The 20,895-nt window shown below is 41.9% G+C and overlaps 1 protein-coding gene across 11 annotated transcripts in view; it reads left to right on the top strand.

Moving 5' to 3' along the window:
- mef2d (myocyte enhancer factor 2d) overlaps positions 1-20,895 on the top strand; it is an 80,364-nt gene that overhangs the window by 6,777 nt on the left and 52,692 nt on the right. For all 11 annotated transcript variants that reach the window (XM_083891432.1, XM_083891425.1, XM_083891430.1 and 8 more), the window contains exons 2-3: positions 5,238-5,634; positions 14,683-14,886. In XM_083891432.1, coding sequence (XP_083747558.1) covers positions 5,581-5,634; positions 14,683-14,886 — 258 coding nt within the window. In that variant the 5' untranslated portion in view covers positions 5,238-5,580. The remainder of the gene's footprint in view (positions 1-5,237; positions 5,635-14,682; positions 14,887-20,895) is intronic.

The raw sequence follows: 20,895 nt of genomic DNA, 5'->3' as shown, positions 1-20,895 counted from the left end.
TGTTACTGTGGTAAACGACTATTCTAGCTGCAAACTTCTGTTTTTTAATGGAATATGTACATAGAGGCCCATTTCCATTGTTCTAATGGTACAATGTGTTTGCTAATGGCGTTAGAAGGTTATTGGATGAACCCTTGAAAACCCTTGTGCAATGATGTTAGCACACCTGAAAATAGTTTTGCTGGTTCTTTGACGAAAGCAAAATTATTATTTTGAATACAAATCATTATTTCTAATCTTGTCAATGTCTTGACTATATTTTCTATTCATTTTGCAACTCTTTTGATGAATAAAAGTAGGGATGCACCGATTAATCGGCCAGTGATTGGAACGTGATCGGCCCCAATCGGCGACCGGCCGGTCAGTCAGAAATGTTCCGATTTTAATAGAGTGAAGGGCTGGGCAGTATACCGGTTCACACCGAATACCGTTTTTTTCCCCGTTATGATATGAATTTTTAATATACCGCCATACCGGTGTATTTGATTACACAACATCCGCGCAGCCGCAGCGCTGCTGTCTGCTTTGCGAGTGAGCGCGCTCTGCATGTAAACGTTTCATTAATGTTTATATATTTGTTTCAATCACTGAATGAAGCCTGTCATATTTAAGACAAGAGTCAGGACCTTAAATCACTTGCACAAAAATTTTGATCAGCACTCAGCATTTGTTTGTTTGTCATTTAAACCAGTGTGAGGAGAAAGAGAGAGAGAGAGAGCGAGAGCGAGAGAGTGAAGTCATTAACTTATTTGTGTGTAGGTACTATGTTGTGAAATATGTTCTTAACTTAAATAAACTACACATACAGGTAGTGATTAGTTTTTGTATTTTTAGTTGGGTATTGGATGTGAACTGATTGCATTTCTATGTTAAAATGTTCTATTAAAGAAAATATGCAAAAATATATACCTTTCTGTATGCTGTAAAGTGGTTTAAAAAATTGAAATCTGAATCGGCTAAATTCGGTATCGGCAGGTCAAACTTCTTGAAAAATCGTAAATCGGAATCGGCCCAAAAAATGGCAATCGGTGCATCCCTAAATAAAAGTGTAACATTTAATGGAAAACACAACACAAATTGTATAGGTGACCCCAAACTTTTGAACGGTAGTGTATTTCCTTGAGTGTGGATGTCATACGGCACACGCTATGATTTAAGAGAGCATGGGTTACCTTGTTGTTTGTGAGTCATGGCACAGTCACTGCCTCCCTGCAGGTTGTGACACATTCAGCCCTGCGGCAGCAACACTGGTGTCGATGTATCAGTAATATCAAGGAGAGTGGAGTTGGAGAGGACGGCAGGGCAGGTTGTCTGGTGGAAGGTCAACGGTTCACAGACCGGCTGGGAAAAATCTGGTGGATGTGCTCTTTACCGAGTCAGTTGACCCCTTAATGCTCATGGGAAGCCTCTTATTTTCCAGCTGGAGATGACTGCAGTCGCACTGGGAGACGAGGAAACAAACTCTAAAGCGTTTTGTAGCTGGGAAAAAAAAGAAAGACATCTCCCATTAACTTTCTCCTCGTGAATTAATGTTAAAATCAGAATATTTCCCTTGCAGCTCATGTCTTTCCACCCACACAGTTGGAATAAGAGATTGAAGCTTTGAAATTTTTAATGGCCGCTGCAACAGATGTCGGGGATAACGATGCAATGCTGTATTTTCAAACTGTTCTTTTACAGACTAATCTTTGTTGCAGGCTGCCCCGAGGTTATGACCTGATTTGCCCTCTCTTTAGCTTAGTGAACACTCAGTAATGGCATTCATGTTTGCTTTTTAGATCCTTTTCTAATGCTCTGTGATATGTTCGCTGCTTCCCCTTTTTTTTTTTAGATGATGTCTTTGTGAAACCATATGTGGTCAAGGTTGTTTATTTTAGTGTCTTTAGACCTTTTGTCAGTGTAAAGCTTCCTTGTTTATCCCCGGCTTTCTAAAGGCTTTGGAGCTCCTCTAAAGCTAAGTGATTCAAATTACAGACTGTATTTATCCTGCTTATCCACAGCCGATTTTATATTCTAGCATCTTTACTTAAACACTGATGAAATATAGCATATGTAGCAGCTCTACTTTTGACGTTTGTGCAATTTGCTCAAAAGCTCTAACTTCCTGTACCCCCAGAAAGAGAGTATGTTATTGGCCCCATGTGAATTCACTGTTTTAGGCGTTCCCCAGGGTTCTAATCTCAGTCTGCTGTAGAATCCTAATTATCAGCGTTTATCTTTTCATTGTCCAGAGCCTCTCTGTCACCCTCGTATGCTCGGCGAGGCAGCAGACACACTCCAGGCCCTCCGCTTCCCATGTGAGCGAGCAGAGATTCTGCCTGACATCAGACATGGGAAGTGAGCTCCGGCAGCATGAAGGGTAAAAGGTTGAGACTTGACCACCGCGGGCAGATAAAGCAGCCTTTTCATGTGTGATCAGCTCACAGCCTATAGACAAATCCTACCGTGCTCTCTGCCTTTGAACTTCACCACAACTGGAGCGGATCCTCCGCTCCGCTCTGTGGCTAATGAAGGCTACGAGCGCGCACACACACTGTTATTATTTCGTTAAAATACATTGCCGACACCTCTTTACTCGTGTAATTTGAAACTTAATGAATGTACAACATACTGGAGACACCTGTTCTTTTCTCTCCGACATGCACTAATGAGGTGATGCAGGTGGAATGCATTATCCTTTACTCGTCCCCCTTATTAAATTTGTGCCAGTCAAACGGGAGGTGAAAAGAAGCAGAGGAGTTTAAGACAGATTTCGACAGAAAATGATTGTGCCAAAGGGGCTGCAACCAAATATTAGATTGATGTTGCCAGTAGTTTGTACAATCAGTTCCTGCAGAGCGCTGCTGAATCCAGGCTCAGACAGCCTCCAGTTCTTCATCAAGCCTTTTAACAAAGCGATTATGACACTCATAACTCCCTCTTTTCTTAAACCCTCCCCCCCCTCGCTCTCCTCCATCATCCGTCTTGTCATCATCCAGTGCATAATTCATGAGCAAATTGTCGCCAAAGCTAAGTCGGATGCATCCATTCCTTAGCCAGTGTGTTGTTCAGCGCCCACAGCAGCACAAAAGGCTCGTCAGTCCCATGACAGACTATTTTGCATTCTTTGTTTCATTAGAATGGATGTAAATGGAGGGCGTTCTTCTTGTGCTGCTCTCCCAGGTAGCTGGAATGCAAACAATGCAGAGGAGCTGGTGTGAAGTCTGTTTTTGTACGGGCTCAAACTGGGGACGTTAAGATGCAGAAGTTGACGTGCGCAAATGCGTTTTTGAAGTTTGTTGTGGAACAGCACAGCTCGGGGGGGCTCTCTGTAAAGCCTAACGCAGACCTAACGCCTTACAGCAGCCAACGTATCACGCTGCCACACCTTACAGGACGTCAGAGGAGTGGAGATACAGTGGCTTTATGATTGAACTGTCAGTGGCAGGGTCAAACTTCATTTTCTGTGTTGTTGGGTGGTGAATCGCAGGGGAACTCCAGATATGATCCGTGTACAATAGTGAGAACGTCACAACACAGCAGTTCCGCAATAGTCATTACTAGGGCGGCGACTAGCAATTGTTCTTATAATCAATTTGTCATGAAAAATTCTGAAAAATACGGATGTTTTACGTAAAATGTAACTAAAAGTATTCATTTTGAATGATTTCTTTGTCGGATAGAGAAAAGAAAACAGGAAATATTCACTTATGAGAAGCTGCAAAATCAGATAACTTGTTTTAATAAACAGAAAAAACATCCTGTTCAAACACATTAACCAAATATATTTTTTGTTGACACATTTGTGAAAAATGTAAATAATGTAAACTCACGATACTACAGCTCTCTAATTCCACCACTTGGCTCCTCGTCTATGTGCACAGGGAGCCTGTGTACATGTGTATATATATCTATACAGCATATATTTAGCCAGAGTGCTATTTTTACAGCTGAACCACAAATAGTAGCTACAGGGCCGAAAACAGTCTTTGCCTCTGTTGCTACTGCTACATTCATTCATTCATGTGTTTGCATGTATTTGCAGAAACATTAACTTCTCTGCTTCGCTCCTTTTGAAATCTGAAATTCTCTCGTGTTCCCATTGTGGGATTTTTAATCATCGCATAGATTTGCAGACCACAGTTATTTCACGGTTAGTTAGCCATATGGCTGAATCAGACACACATTTTTACACTCTATATCTCTGTCACGGGGAATTAGGCCAGTGTTCAGTTTAGTTAATAAGGCATAATGTTATTACTGCACACAGGACAACAGAGGCCAGTCTGCCTTTAATGTATCATCTGTGGAAATCTGCCCACTCATACCTGCTTTGCAGACATGTCATATGTCTGTCCTGATAGTTTGGAAAATCTGAATAGGACACATGTGGAAAATTTGCATTAAATCCTTCACGTCTTTGGAGGTTGTTTTTTGTGTGCATTCAAATGTGGAAAAGTTTCCGTCCCGCTGCTGCTGCTGCTGCTGCTGCTGCTTCTGCTTCTTCTTCTTCTGTCCCCCATGCATCACATTAAACGCAGGGCGAAAATCTCACGTCTTGTCAGAAGTGGGACGGTTGTTTGGAAACGGAAAATATGTTAAAAATCCACAGACTCAGCGACTCCTCTCTGCCCTGCCTTTGATTGGGAATATTCACATTCGGCTATGACAAGCAGCCCTGGCTGGGCAGCCGGTTGCCGCGGGCGACCAGCAGATCAGTGATGTGGCGGTGATGCCTCTAATGAAGCTGACACAGCACAGCCTCCCTCCTCATGGGGCCCGAGGGCCTCCTGCTCTGCATGTAGTGCCACAAACAACCCCCCTCCATGTTCCGGCCTAAAGTGCTTTTGATTTGATGGCGCCGCTGATGCTCTGCTGCATCATTTATTCTCTCGTGTATGAGTGGTCAAGGCAAAGATAGTGTTTTTATGGGTAAAAGTGGGTCACGGTAAATACAAATAAAAGCCCCTCTTCCTCCTTTTTTACAGCGTTTACATTAGAGCTGAAACAGTGAATCTATTATTAATCGATTACTAAATTCATCGTCAACTATTTTGATAATCGATTAATCGTTTTTTCGTGATTAAAACAAGATTTCTGATTGTTTTAGCTTCTTATATGTGAATATTTTCTGGTTTCTTTGCTTGTGGACATACATAATACATAATGGAGAAAATAATCGACAGATTAATCGTTGATGAAAAGAATGGTTAGTTGCAGCTGTAGTTGACATAAATGCCTCTTGTGTTGTTTTCCAGGAGCTGCCCAGCTTAGGTGAAGGGGAGGGCAGAGCATCCCAGTTGAGCCTGAGTGTGGATGACCTGGCTCCCAGAAACAGGACCATGATCTGAAGAGGGCGACACACACACCGAACCCCATTCTTCCTCTTCTCCTCCTCCTCCCTCTTTTTTCTTTTCTTCTTTTAAAAAAACAAACAAACAAAAACATTTACACGGTGACATCCTTCCTGCTCGGCCGCTTTGGTCAGCAAAGTTACCTGAGAGACTTCATCAGTAGGACGGCATTCAACTACATTTGACCTCTGACCCCTCTTCGCCACTCACCCGCTCCTCCTCCCACCACCACCACCACGCCGGCAACATGGGGAGGAAAAAGATTCAGATTCAGAGGATCACGGATGAGCGCAACAAACAGGTCAGTGAAGTCACTTGAGGTGATGTTTGTGTTTGTGCAGCTGCGCCCACAATGGGGAAGTGGGCGGGGCTTGTGTCACGCCCTCATTATCTTGTTATAGAACCAACTGGTCCAGACTGGGGTTGACGCGAGGTGACGAGGGAGTGTATATGACAGGTTCACAGCAGCAGAGAACGTCTTATCAGTGTTAACCGTGTTAAAGGTCAGCTGAAAAAAATCTACCTTAGGAACACTATTATTTATATGTACATATAGAGTGTATTACTAATTAATACTAAGTTCTTGTGGCAAACAGGAAAATATTTACTGTCAGACGTGCAGTATGTGACGGAGTAAACTAAAGAAGACCACTGACAGCGGCATAAATACACCATTTCAGTGCATGCTATTTCAACTTTGCATTGATAAATATGATTTTATTATGTATATAATTATTGTTCTATATCAAAGCAGACTTATTTTGAAATTCGGTGAAATATCATCACTAATCGCCCTCCCCCTACTCAATGGTCGCTTTTTCCAAAAGGTATTGATCCAACCATCCAGAGAAATATACGATCATGAGAAATTAGCGACTGAGTCACAAATAAAAAAAAAAAAAAAAAAATATGGTTTTGCCCCAAAATAAGGTTTCAAACAATGGTTTCGTCACATGCTTCTTCTCCACCACACATGCACAAGGTTTCATGACATCATCCTCGCTTGTCTCGCTCTCGACGCGTGACGACTTCAACTCTGGACTCTCTTTGTTGCTTGCACCACTTATGCACCACAAAATAGATGCCATCGTGTCGCCGTTGCTTTAGATCCTCCTCATCCTTACGTCCATCAATTGGTCACAAATCAGTTGAGAGCCTTATCTCGATTGGTAGATTGCCCTTTCAATCATTATGAAGTCGATGATTGGCGAAAATTGACATTCTATTACATTTTTTCTATTCTATTTAAAGTTTAAAATGTATTTATAAGTATATATATATACAAGTATATTATAAGTAAGTAGTTTATAGTGACATCTAGAGGAGAGGCTGAAATTTGTCAGCAGATGAGGTTCGTGAGGTGAGGGAGAGGGCGAGCTACCGCGGCCGTAGCAGACGAAGCGGAGAGAGTGGAGGCGGGACTTCCACTACAAGTAAAGAGACGATTGATTTGTTCACTCGCGTTTGTCCTTACAGGCTCCGGTATAAACATGGCGTCTCGCTGCTAACAGTGGCTATGCAACCGCGGCCCGCGACCATGTTATTTTACATGACTTTTTGAAACACTACGAAAATGAAACAAAAACTATTATACAGCGACTAGAGAATGCAGGAGCACATAATATGTATAAAATAGTAGATTTTGGGTTATATAAACCCATAAATACTACACAGTGTCCCTTTAAAATGATGTGATATTTTTTCAAAAATTTAGTGTTTCAACTTTTGTTAGTTTCAACGTTTGTAAAAAAACAACAACAAAAAAACATGAACTCTTTCAACTTTTGTTTAAAACATTTTCTTAAAAAAATGTAATGTTTCAATTAAATTAAATTTTTAACTGTCCCAAAAATCTAAATGTTTCAACTTCAGTTGTTTTCAAAACAAAACAAAAAATATTTTTTTTCCAAAAAATTAATTTGGAACTTTTGTATAAATGTTTTTTTTTTTTTTAAATTAATGTTTCGGCTTTTGTCAAAATTTTTTTCAAAAATGTAATATTACAAATTAAGTTAGTTTAAAAAAAAAAAAAATTATTGAAAATCTGATTTTCACTTGAAAGCACAACTGTAAGACACGTTTGGTATTGCACAGCTGTGCCTTTAACACATAACAACAAATACGCTTGTCTCTGAGCGGTGCCACATGAGAACGGTACAATAGCATCATGTTTTATGAGGCTCATGACTCTGCAGAGCTATCATTGTGCTTCTTCTCTGAACCCAACAAAAATACTGCCTACAGTGGAAAAAGCACTAGAAATCATCATACATCCTCCTCCTTCCTCTCCCCAAACCTCAAGTTCCTTTAGTTAGTCGTTAGGATCGGTCGCATTGTCACAGAGGATGAAAGGCTAAATGATCCATCCAAAATGAGTCAACTGGTAAATGGTCTCCGCTCCATTGAGCAGATTGAGTAACGAATGTGACGTGCCCACCTTCTCAAACGGATTTGGAGAATTGTCCTGGGTTTTCTCCTCATCAATCTTAGCGGGGAGGGGGTGGGTACAGAGAACAGTATAGATAGCTTGTAGCTAGTAGATAGCTTGTTATTCATCAGTACACAACTGGACGTAAAGGAGTGGGGACGGAGGTCGGGTGTGATCGCTCAGGCTGCGTCACATGTCAAACTGTTTGTCAATAAGGCGACGCCGCGCTCAGTGGTCAAACACGGTCGTAGATTAAAGATTACTCACCGATCAGGTAATCAACACGCAGGAAGTGATTTAATTACTGCAGCCAGGGGCGACTGGGGTGAGGCGGGGAGGGGGGGGGGGGTGATGACATTTCAGATGCTTCTATTGAACCAAGACTGCACAATAAATATCTTCTCTGCTTATCTGCAGAATAATTGAACATAGAGGGGTAAAAAAAGAATCTGGTTCTTTCATCAGGAGCAGGATGACATGTTTGAAGTGGAGCTGAGTCTGGAGTCTGTAGAGAAATAAGTGGTTTTTACACGCCGGCTCTGTGTTGCTGCAGCTAATGAACACTGTGGCATCTGAAAGAGGATCAAATTATTATTCTTTTTTTTTTTTGGAGCACACACACAGCCCGTCACCCTCCTACATGTTGATTCGGAGATGCTGCCATAAGCTCAGCAAAAACAAACAGCGTTCAGAGTGTGGGCCCCGGCTGGAAACATGACAGCATCACCAAAACGGCAAGAGAAAGAACAGGACTGGAAATGTTAGACCCTTTTTTTTTTAGTTTTCAAATGAAAGAGGCTTGTTGATGCATTTCAGTAGAAAGAGTCCACAGGAACCACAAAACTATAATTCATTTCATGCCGAATCACGGGCTGTTTGACATCAGGCAGAATGGATTAAGTATATAATGCCAGAGAGGAACATGAATCATGGGCATGAAAACACCAGGTTGTGTCATCAGAGTGAGGGATTAGCGACTGTGTGGGAAGATATCTGGACGCCCAGGTACAAGGCTGTAGATTTACACGGAATAAAAAGCGGACGCGTGTCGTCATCACATCGCTCAATAAATAGTTTTAGGGCTGCGAATATTACGCGATTAAGCATTTCCTAAATTAAATGTCAACCTCGATTTTTTCAGCTTCTTGAATGCAAATATGTTCTGGTTTCTTTTCTACGTATATAATATAATATTATAACGTGTGTGTATATATGTATATATGTATATATACACATATGTGTATATGTGACAGGCTCCGTCCCATATTGACACATTTGTATTCCGTCTATTGATCAGTAACAACAAAAATATGTCTCCTGCCCCAACGTTTAACTTCTGAGACATAAATCAAGTTTCAATCCATCAAAAAATTTATTGTTTTTTCCTATATTGGAATAGTGAAATTAAAAAAACGGCAGCAGCAGCATTTATCCATCTAATTTCACTATACCAGTGTCTTTTTTGTTTATTGTTCCCATAAAAAGAGCCAGAAAATATCCTGTGAGTTAAGTGCCTTTGCCCATTTTTCCAGAATAACCTTCCTATTTGGCAGTTAAAGCTGCAAATTATTTACGTGATCGATTAAGCTGTCGATTATTTTCTGGACTAATTGGACTAATGGTCCATAAAATGTCCAACATTTAAAAAAAAACGTTGATCAGTGTTGGTCAAATGTCTTTGTTTTGTCCACAAACCAAAAAGATTGAGTTTTAATGATTTCTTTATGTGGAGCAAAGAAAACATTCAAAAATATTCACGATTATCAATATAGTTGACGATTCATTTCGCAGCTCTACTTCTGTCTTGAATTTGAATTTTTTTTTTGTTCCCCCTACATTTTTAAGACACAATCATGTTTTATCACTCCACCACCCAGTTATATTAACGGCCTGTTAAGTTTTCTGAAAAAAAAGAAGGATGTCCTCTAATGCCATAATTTCACTTTTAAAAGTTTCACTTTTTGAAAGCAGCAATAACCGCGTGTGAGTAACGGCAGCAAGTCAGTTCAAAATGTGACCTTATGAAGAAAGTCTGTCTCCTATTGTCATTAATTTGATGCAGACAAGTGTTTTTCAGTCACATGTCCACATGTTTGACCTGACGCGCTGTTTCAGTTTCACAGTTTGCGTCTTTAAATTGACCTTGACCTCACGAAGCTTGTGCGCCGAAGTTTCCTCATCCATCTGCCACACAACCACAACCCTGACACTCACCCCCTTCCTTCCTTTCTTTCTTTTTCTTTCTTTCCTCCTCTCCTTATGGATGTCTCACTCTTCAGTTGCCATTGGTTACCTGGCCATTCCGCTCTTAATGTCAATTACCTTGAGCTTGTTTATGCTTTCGCGGCCAGATGAAGACGATCGAAAAGTCGAGTGGGCCCCCAAAGTCGCACTTTCTCTTTTCTCAGAAGAGGCGATGTTTGTCCGGGACCTTATAATTTGTGAGGAGAGCCGTTGTTGTTTTCATCGCCCGCCCCTCCTATCATCCTGCACAGCCATAATTTCCTCCCTTTTCCAACGTCGCCACATAATTTATCTGCTCATTTTGTGCGCGAGGGAGATATGTAGATGAGCAGAGAGATAAAGATGGAGGGAGGTAAGACGATGGTAGCAGTGTGTGATGAGGTGGGATATGTTGTGTGTGTGTGTGTGTGTGTGGGGGGGGGGGGGGGGGGGGTCAGAGGGGAGGAGGGGCGTCTGTTGCCCGTGGATACGACCCCGATATAATTTGATTTGTGGCAGCAGGAAGCAATGAGTGCGAAGGAACAGAGGGAAGGAGGTGGAGGGTTAGAGGAGGGGAGGATGTTGTGGCAGAGGAAAAGAAAAGGAGGGAGCGAGAAAACAAGAGGCGATGGAGGAAGATAGAGAGACGAGGGATAAGAGAGGCATAAACATGTCGGGGGCGCCGGAGCAGAGAGGATCAAGAGATATGAACGGTGTCACATGATTTTTTTTTTATTCACTCTGTCTCTCTATCTGTTCTCCATCCCCTCCTCCTCCTCCTCCTCGCTGCCTCCTTCACTTCACACCCCCGAGGTTATGTCAACATATCATTATATAACGACTACATTGATTTGCAGACAGTGTAATTATTATTATTAGTATTATGACCAGGGAAAACATTGTCTGCGTCCATGTGTGTCTAAAACTCTGCTGTTTATTTATTTATTTATTTATTTTCTGCTCAGACTTTTAACCACAGCTGCTCCTTGTTCTTCTGTGACTAAGCAACGCGTGACTTCTGGTGTAGACGCTGGGAGCATGTGGTGACGTCTGCCGGGTTTTACATGGCAACGAATGATATCATTTCCCATTATTATGCCCATGTATGTAACTAAATGTTCAGTACTAAATATTTTGAACATGCAAAGCTTTGGATCACAGGAACAGGAAGTTTCGTGTTGTGTTTGTGTCGCATTCTAAAAAAACATGAAACACACTGAAACTGGAGTCAATTTATTTTTTATTGCGTATTTATGTACAGGGAGTGTGAGTTAATATGCGTAAACATTAAAAAAAATAAAAGGCTTTGAATTTGAATGTTTGATAAGGAGCTTAACTTCTGTTCTGGACTTTAAAAGTACTCGATGGCAGCATTTCCTATTGATACTTCTGTGACAGGCATATCTCGATGACCGTTTGTCAGATCGCCCTAACATTTTGGATATCAGTTGAGCATGGCCCGATCAATCTGTGGTTACAGATCACTCTGTGGTTAACTTGGCGAACCTGTTTCCAAAGATAAGCTAGCATTAACGTAGGGCTATGATAATGAGGTTGCACAGTGTTTGTATTAGGTTGGCCTTTACGTTCCTTACACACTTCCTACGAGCACTGCACTAGTAGATGTTGAAGGCATTTGAACACCTGATTTTGTTTGTAGAAACCATATATTACTGCATTTAAAGATATGGCGGGTGATTAACTGAAGTGTCGGACCACCATAAACTGCCTGACCAACTTTGTGCCATGACTTCAATTTTCTGACAATAATATTCGCTTAAAATGATGTCAAAGGTGTTTTTTTTGTCACGTGTAAAACGTGTCATTGACCCTCAGACCTTCAGTTAACACCAGACATGATATGAACACCTGAAGGCTTTGCTTCCCTGTTGGCCTCCTCCTTCCTGTGTATGTGTACCAAATCTGTGTGGATTGTAAATACCACTTGGGTTATGACAGGGAAGTGATATGAAAGCCAGCGAGGGGACCCTGAACTCAGCTTCCTCTAAAATGTGGGCAAATGTCATATTTAAATTTCAATACTAATCAAGCGCGAGTTCAGAATCAGTAGTTCATCACGGATCGTCCATACGTGTTTTCCGTATTCCCGTAGCAGCCTCCGCATTAAAATGTGCCAAAAGAACGTCACTTCCATGGAAGCTCAGCTTCTCTGGGACTCGATGAAGCAGTGGGCGGGGGATGATTGGAGGAACTGTCTGAAAGGCGGAGCCAGTTTTTGATTGACAGTGTTGCAGAAACAAAGACGACAGCAGCGGGGGCTTTTCTGCCTCAGTCCTGTGTGGATTTTGCTGGTTGTTATTTGCTCGGCGATACAGAGAAAAAAAACCTAGCATTTCAGTTTTACATAATTATCACATTTCCTTGTTCTAGTTGTTCATCTGCATAATTTATGTAAGAATTTATGTATAAATAACTGGCACTGAAATCAGCTTCCCCTGTTTCAAAGACCAACAACCGCCACTTGTGTGTGTGTGCGTGTGTGTGTGCTGGCTTTTGTTACCACATGAGGACCAGTAACAGGATAAAGCCTGGTCCAAGTGAGTTTCTGCATCAATGCAGTGTCCTAAGAAGAATAGCTGTGCAAGTCTGTGTGTGTTTGTGTGTGTGTGTGAGAGAGAGAGAAACATGGAAATAATGTGTGACAGAAGGAGTGTGGAAAAGAGCGGGAGAGAGACAGCAACATAGATGGAAAGCATGGAAAAGAGCAGGACAGAGTGTGAAGATGACAAGGAGAGTGAACGTGACGAGTGTGTGTGAGACTGTGTGTGTGTGTGTGTGTGTGTGCGCGTGGTACTTTAAAGAGAGTGTGTTTGGACACTGCCTGGAAGTCTGTTTCCTAAAAATGTCTCTGTGGCGTATGTTTAACACGCTGTTCTCACACTGCGTCTGCTCCTCTTCACTGATGCACAAATATAAATGACGATGAACGGTGAAAACTCCATTGACCAGGTTGAGCTGAAGATGAGCCCTAAAGTAATCTTTTTTTCTTTTTAATTTGTGACACTTTGTGCCAAGATTCACTGAGGTCACCAACATGACTTTAGCTTGTCACTGCTCCTGGAATACAAATAATCCAGCACACAGCAGACATTGAAATTACCAGCACATCACAGCTCTGTCCTCACCAACTTTAGAACTAATCTACTCAGATTATATTCTACATATGACTTTAACGTGAGCACCTACAATTTTTATTATGTATCTCCAGTGTCCAGATTAGAGGAGGGAATTGCAGGCTAACTCACTAGGCGATATACCCATGGTTCTAAAGCTGTGGTACTTGTACCACCAGTGCTACACTAGCTAGAGCTGCAACTGACGATTATTTTCGTAATCGATTAATCTGTCGATTATTTTCTCGATCAATCGTTTGGTCCATAAAATGTCAGAAAATGCTAAAAAACGTTGATCAGTGTTGGTTAACCTCTTCTTCACGGTTGCCCCCGGGATCGGGGGCAACGGTGCTGCATACCCACAGCAAGGTCAGAAACTCAGCTAAAAGCTCATATAAACCATTCTTATGTTCACCGATGGATCAAACAGCAGGAGCGGGAAAAAAACGTCACCGGAGCCTCAGCGGCACCGGAGCCTCAGCGTGATTATGTAAACAAAAAAAACACGTGTCGGCTGGACAGCAGACATTTTTATCACTCTACGACCAAGATTCACAGATCCAGCCCCAAAATAAGAGCAAAACAATAACTGACTTTCAAGAAATACAAGCAGAAATGTCGTCTTACCTTTGCTATTTATCAAAACAAGTTATTTCCACCGGAACAAAACCACTTCTAATGAAGAACTACACTTTCCAGCATGCTTTGGGGCCAAATCCCGGTCTGATTGATCATTACAGAGCGACATTAGATCGTTCTGATGAGAGAAAGGTGAATGTCGCGGTGGCATCTACCGTGAAACTTACACCTCTGGTGGAATCTCACAAGTGTTATCTTCAGTTTGATACCAAGATAATCCACATAGAGCTTGTAACTGCAGAGGTTTACTCTATTTAGTTTGGGCATGTCATTTTCGAGCAGGGACTCCGAAAAGAGGGTCAGGGAAGAAGTGGTTAAACCTGGAAATGACGATGGACCAAAATGATTCTGTTTTAATGATTTCTTTGTTATGTGGAGCAAAGAAACAAAGAGAAAATATTCACATTTAAGAAGATAAACAATCAGAAATCTTGTTTTAATCATGGAAAAAGCTTCAAACCGATTAATCGATTATCAATATAGTTGACCATTATTTAGGAATCGATTAATTGTAACTTTTCTGGTGGTACTTCAAAAATCTGAAATACTGTTCTTCTGCATATACCAGGGTATGTGATCAGAGTGGAATTGCGATCGTAGAAAACTAAACAAATAATCTCTCGCTCTATCTAATTTCACTATACCAGTGTGTGAGGTATACTAGGAAGAGGATGATGATGAGAGAGCAAATGATCTTATTGGGAGTAAATCTGCCTCCTGTGAAAAGTTTGTAGCGGACTTGTGCTCGACATTTTTAATGTTGGTGATAATGGTGTTGCTTCAAGAGGTCAATATCTTCTCAGGTGGTGCTGAATAATGAAAAAAAATACCCTTTAAAATGTATAAACTCTTACATTCTCTGTGACCAAATGCCTGTTTAACTGACCAAATCTTATGTTCACACCCTCTGCCCTCCGTCCACCAGGTCACGTTCACCAAGCGAAAGTTTGGTCTGATGAAGAAGGCATACGAGCTGAGCGTCCTGTGCGACTGCGAGATTGCCCTCATCATCTTCAACCACACCAACAAGCTGTTCCAGTACGCCAGCACCGACATGGACAAGGTCCTGCTCAAGTACACCGAGTACAACGAGCCGCACGAGAGCCGGACCAACGCCGACATCATCGAGGTAAAGCAGGGGGGGTGGGGCAAAACAACTGTCACAGCGAGGCTTCATTCTCGCCAAACTCAAGTTCCACATGTTGAAATATCATTTAGTTAGCGTTCATCCTGGTCTTTGTTTGTGCGTCTGACCAGTACTTGGTTCTCTAACAATTATATTTATCTTTCCCAGTGGGATCGTTAAGATTTAATCAGCTCTAATCTAATCTGGTTCTCTCAGCCGTAATTAGGTCAAGTCCAGTTCATTGCAGTCTTGTCTAAGTGACTGGTCTTCAGTGTCATTGGTCCCGGGTGATGTGAGGAGCTGTTAATCCCACTCTGGTTTTGTTTAATTCAGCCTTCGTCGCTACATGTTTCCTGCTACAAGGAGAAAAGTAAGTTTTAGATCAAATGAGTGATGTCATTCTCTTCTCCGAATGGTTATTAGGGAGGTAGAGCCCTGGGGTAATTAGCTTAGCATAATGACCGGAAATGTTCAGAAAAATCTGCCTATTATCATATCTTAAATTCACTCATTTAAACATTATAGCTGGTTTGTAGAGGTTGCTGTAGGACAGAGCAACATTAGCCGTTTCTCATGTTTTTCAGACGTGTGTGCTAAACTAAGCTAACCAGCCTATTGACTGTGGCTCAATTTTAAGCTAGTAAACCAACAACATGATTAGCACTCCATCTCTCCACATGCTTGTGACAAAACTAGTGCTGGGCGTGTTAACAGTGGTTCACGGTGACAATGTTAACACATGACGCGTTTCCATGACGACTGACCGCAAAAAGACGCGCATGACACGCATTGCATGACTCCCGATTGTTAAAATGAGTCTCTAAAGTAATGCTAAACTTTAAAAACAGAGGCACACATACATAGCACACAGGTACGCTGGTTATTTGTAGCGCTGCTCTTTCCGTTTAATAATCGTGGGCTGCCACGATTAGACGACTAGTCACCATTAAGTCGACTATTAAAATCGTCAACAACTAATTTAATCGTCGACGCGTCATCTTTATTTATTTTTTTAACTTTGTTTTCTCTCTCAAAACTGCTGCGGCACCTTCCACTGCCACGTCTGCCCCTTTGTCCGCCTCTCTTTCCTTGAAACACATGCGCAGTAGTGGTAATCTGGGTCAGCCGTGTCTGGTATCATGGCTACCCGGCGGCAACAGAGCTTAAAAGTGTGGGAGCATTTTAAGAAAAATGAGAGAGAACTTGCCTTTCACGGCAGCACAAGTGCGATGCACGAGCACCTGAAAAGGAAGCATGTTGTGGCTGACAACGATGAAGAGGGACCGTCATCTTGACAAGCTAACTGGCTAATTAGCTGCTAACATTAGCGTAAACAGAGCACTAACTTGTGGCCCTGCGAAAGACTGGCAAACTGTCCAGTGTGTTTCCCACCTATTGCCCTATGTCAGCTGAGATAGGCACAGCACCCTCCGCGACCCTCCGGTGGAGGATAAAGCGGTAGATAATGGAGATCGCTAACTTACTCATATTGATAGCTGTAAATGTTAACATTAGCGATTACGATTTGATTCATTAGCCTTAGCACACATATTTAATGTGTTTTAAGTAGCGTTATAACAGTGCCTCATCCGTTTACTCAGCTGTTTGCACTTTGTGCTTGTTGCTACAAGCATATTTCATTAAAGGTTCAAAGAACTACCATCTTAATTGTCTTCATTTTTAGTTAGCATATACCTTAAACACTTCTACCTGAAAGCTAATGATTGTTATACAAGAGCAGCTGCATGCAGGTGTGATAAACTGTATGTTTAAAAAAAATATAAAAAAATAGTCGGTGATTAGTCGACTATCAAAATAATCGTTTGTGGCAGCCCTACTCCAGTTCCACTGTAGGCGCGCTATAGGAGCTAACGCAGCTAACGTAGCTAACTGGAAAATGATGCCTGGACTCCGGTGTCGCGGCACGTAAAACATGACGTCACGTCATGCGTTAACCTAGTGTCCAGCACTAGACAACACCTAAGGAGTTTTTTAGGATGAAACGTCTACATGGAGACAAAATAAGACAGTGTCCCTGTCAAAAGAAAACTACAGGTACGACATGGTGATAAAAATTGAATTTTCATCACTCAAGACATACAGTAAATCTGGCTTAAATGTTGGTTTGAGTTTGTAGACAACTTCCATTTGTATTTACTGTAGTCCAGATTAGTCCAGTTTGGAGTTTTTGAATCCCGTACATCCCAGTGTTGTGCATGGCTGCCCTCTGGCTCAGTGCCTGTTAGCTTATAGGAAGGGCAGAGGTGAGAACAGCTGGGCTTCACCTCTCCTAACCCCTCTGGCATCAGCCTTGTTGTTACCCAGCAACCTCTACAACAACGACGACAACAACAATAACAACACACTGAATTAACATGACGCCTAGATCTGATTGAATCGGCACAAAATGTTCACTAGATAGACGAAGAGCCTCGAAAGCAACTGGGTTGGGAACGCAAGTTTGCCCGTTTTTGCATATTGACTAGCAGAGAGGTCATTGATGAGGTTAGAAGAGAAGCTGTACGGGCAATCAGTAAGTTCTGCTTTTATGTTGCTGTAATAGGAATAAATTTTTTTTCCTGGCATCTTTACTCCCTGTGGGAAAAAGCTTCACTGGAGCTCGTCAGGCAAACGCGGAGCACATTCACACGCCTTGCTGACCCTTTTATACATAATGGCCCTCTCATGAATTGAACACGAGATGGTTAGGTATGATTCAGCGCGCTGTGCATCCTGCAGTACAGCACTGCAGCCTTCATACGGAGCGTCAACTTAACGCTGTTTGCACTCGCACAGCTGCAAGAGTTCACCATCAGTCAGCCACAGAACAGTCAGCATGCAGTCATGAAGGATTGTGTGTTTATGACTTAGACAAAAGTGTTATTTTCCCCATGTGTTGCTCACAGTAGTACTAAAGTAACATCAGACCAGTACTGGAGGAGAGAACTCTTACATGAAACAGTGAGAATATTAAACATCAGTTTTAACCTTTCATTCTTCACCAGGGTTTCTTTAATCACACTTTCGAAGAACAAGGCAATAACTGCTACCCGTGTCCCAGGTGCGGTGATCTTTGACTCCAAATGATGAGTGTAGTTTCCATCTTTTACCAATAACCCTGGAAGATGCCCAGAGGCAAAGACTGTTTGATTCATCTCATGAACTCCTGGGAGGTTACTTCGACCTTTAACTGCTGCTGTAAGGCATCGTTCCCTTTTTCTTTTCTTTTTTTTCCTGAAAGTCGTGTGAAGCCTTCAACGCACGCCTCAAAAACACAACATACACCTCCTGTAAATCTCTGAGTGTGTGTGTGTGTTTTCATTAAAGTAGAGTTCCCAGTTTATTTTGACTGGTTGTCACCAACTTTTAAAAAGCAGTTACTGAGCTCTGAGTATTTCTGTGTTGACCCTCACTCTTTACAACAAATGTGCTTCAAGTTCTTGGTTTAGGACAGATATGTGCCCATTGGAGTTTCCTCTCCATCGAAACACTTTTATTTATGCCCTAACCAGAATAAAGGGTTTTAAAAGGGTTCTTAGTGGAACCCTTTTGGAGGGTTCCACTAAGAACCCTTTTTTTGGCTCCAGGTAGAACCTTTATAAAAAGGTTCTACCTGGAGCCAAAAAGGGTTCTCCTATGAGGACAAGCCGAAGAACCTTATATGGTTCTACTGAGCACTTTTATTTCTAAGAGTGTAACACACTGGCCCGGTATTTTCCAATTCAACTACACACAAGTATAGGGGGTTAGAGTCAGGGTTAGGCAGTGAAAATTAAAACTAGTAAAAACCACTAAGCAAACTGCTAGCGGAAACCTCATCAAAGCTGAAGGTACCAGATGTCATTTAGGTCGTTTTCACACTTAATAGTTGCTGCTAGACTCTGTACGATCAGGGACTCAGTTCAGGTCCTGGCTGATCATGTATAACATTTATGGGTCTTTTTTGGTTTTAGGCACAAAATACTTGGATTCTTGGAAGAATTGTGATTGTGTCTTTTGTCAAGGACTTCAAAAGTCAAATGCACAATCCAATCTGATTTCACTCCATCAGGGTTCAGGCCCAGTAAACTGGTGAACTCTCAGTCAGTCAGTGGAGCAACACAGTTTGGTGCCATATTTTTCACCTCCACCTCTCCAATCTCTCTCTTTCTCTTTTTATCGCTGTCTCTCGCTGTCTTCCTTTCACCCTTCTCCCACTCTCTCCTTCCTCCAAATCTCAAGATTTGCACAGTCACGATAGTTTTTCCACTTTCCTTTCTCTTTCTGTCTGTCTCAGAGTGTCAGCACTAAAGCTTTTCTGTGGGCTGTATCTCCAGCTGCAGATGGCCCTAAAGTGTGTGGGTGTGTGTGTGCGTGTGTGTGTGTAGCTGCTCCAGGCCGCATCAGCTCAAGCTTCAGTGGCCCTGTTTGTGTGCGTATGTGTTTGTGTTTTCAAGTGTGCCACTCTGTCTGTTTCTTTCTCTTAATGTGTGTGTGTGTGAGGACACATTTTGGTTCAAACCTATCGTTGTGAGGACATCTCGTCTGCTCCTCACAACTCTAAAGGGCAAAGACTTGGTTTTAGGGTTAGAATTAGGTTTCGGTTTTACATATAGCTGTGGGGCTCGGGAGTGCGATATGCACACGAGTGTCCTCACTAAGATTGCTGTGCAAGAATGTGAGTGTGTGCATGTGTGTGTGTTTGCGAGAACACCTCATACAATATTCAGGCTCGCATGGGAAGTTCTCGACTGTTCCGGCCTCAATGCTGCTAACCCCACTCGCACGCACTCTTCCACACACACACACTCTCTCCATATAGGCTGCCAGGCATTAAGCAACATTCTCCGGTGTGTTTGTCCTCAGCTGTCCCTTTGCCAGATGTACTACAGCGCACACTTTGTTGAGCAGGTGTCAGCTTCATCTGCTCAGACAGTTTAGCAGGCTTGTCACTGTGTATCTCCAGTGGCAATTTTGAGGGGGAAAAAATGCAAAAAAAACACAAAGACACAAACTGATTCTTCTTTTTCTGTTTTAAACGAGGCATATTATACCATATTTCTCCAAGTGAACCTAGTTCCCTGGTGTCCTAATGAACATGTCTGTCACATGCTTTGGTCAAAACACCTTAAGGATGAATCACCACAGCAGTTCAATCACTCTGCCAAAACAGCCCTGTTCAGAACGCTCTCTTTTGAGTGCCTGTTTCTTTAAATGCAAATGAGACACAGGAAACTATGTCAGCGTCACTGAGGCTCCAGCAGCTAACAGCAGTTAGCATTTGGAAAAGCCATCATTTGCCGATGCTATTTGGCACATTGCCGTCATATATAAAATGTAAATCCTCTGAGGCTGGAAGCTTGTGTAGAACTCTGTGCTGCACTGTGCAGCCAAGAATAGAACACTTCACAGACTTCCGCTCTTCCAGATACTATTGCCTTCGCCTGCACTCTCGCGTTTTTTAGGGACAAAGCGGAGCTCCGCGAGACAACAATTCCAGAAATGTCTCATTGTGACGTCCCAATGAGCACGGAAGTCAACATCGTGTGTTTTATCTCCTGTACTTAGACTGAGGAGGACCACAAAAACCTGACTGAGTCATCTTTTTTCACACTTTGCCGACTCATAGCGCCTCCAGAGTCCCAAATATGAGTATTAAAATGATTAAAAAGTTGATTTTGCATAATATGTCTCCTTTAAAATCATTTTTAAGTTCTCTATATATTGTAATAAAAAAAAAAGCTATACTAATTAATAATATAATTATTATTGTTATTATCAAAGGTATTATCAACCTTGCAAATGTAAAAAGTGCACGAGTTAGGAACTCTTTTCAGTGTTGGATTAATCCAACTATGGAGAGCTGGAATGTGGGGCAGCGGGACTTTGTGTGCGTGAACGCGTGTGTGCACTAGTGTGGTTCACTGATGTGGATTTAATGTTGTTTGCACAATAATTGAGCCCCGTCACATAAATATAGTGTTATATGTCTTTGATACACACACACGCACACACAGTAGTAGACATTCATTG

This window comes from Microchirus variegatus (assembly GCF_963457635.1).
Source record: "Microchirus variegatus genome assembly, chromosome: 1".
In the NCBI taxonomy this organism is placed as follows: domain Eukaryota; kingdom Metazoa; phylum Chordata; class Actinopteri; order Pleuronectiformes; family Soleidae; genus Microchirus; species Microchirus variegatus.
This window is presented reverse-complemented; position numbering and strand designations above follow the sequence as displayed.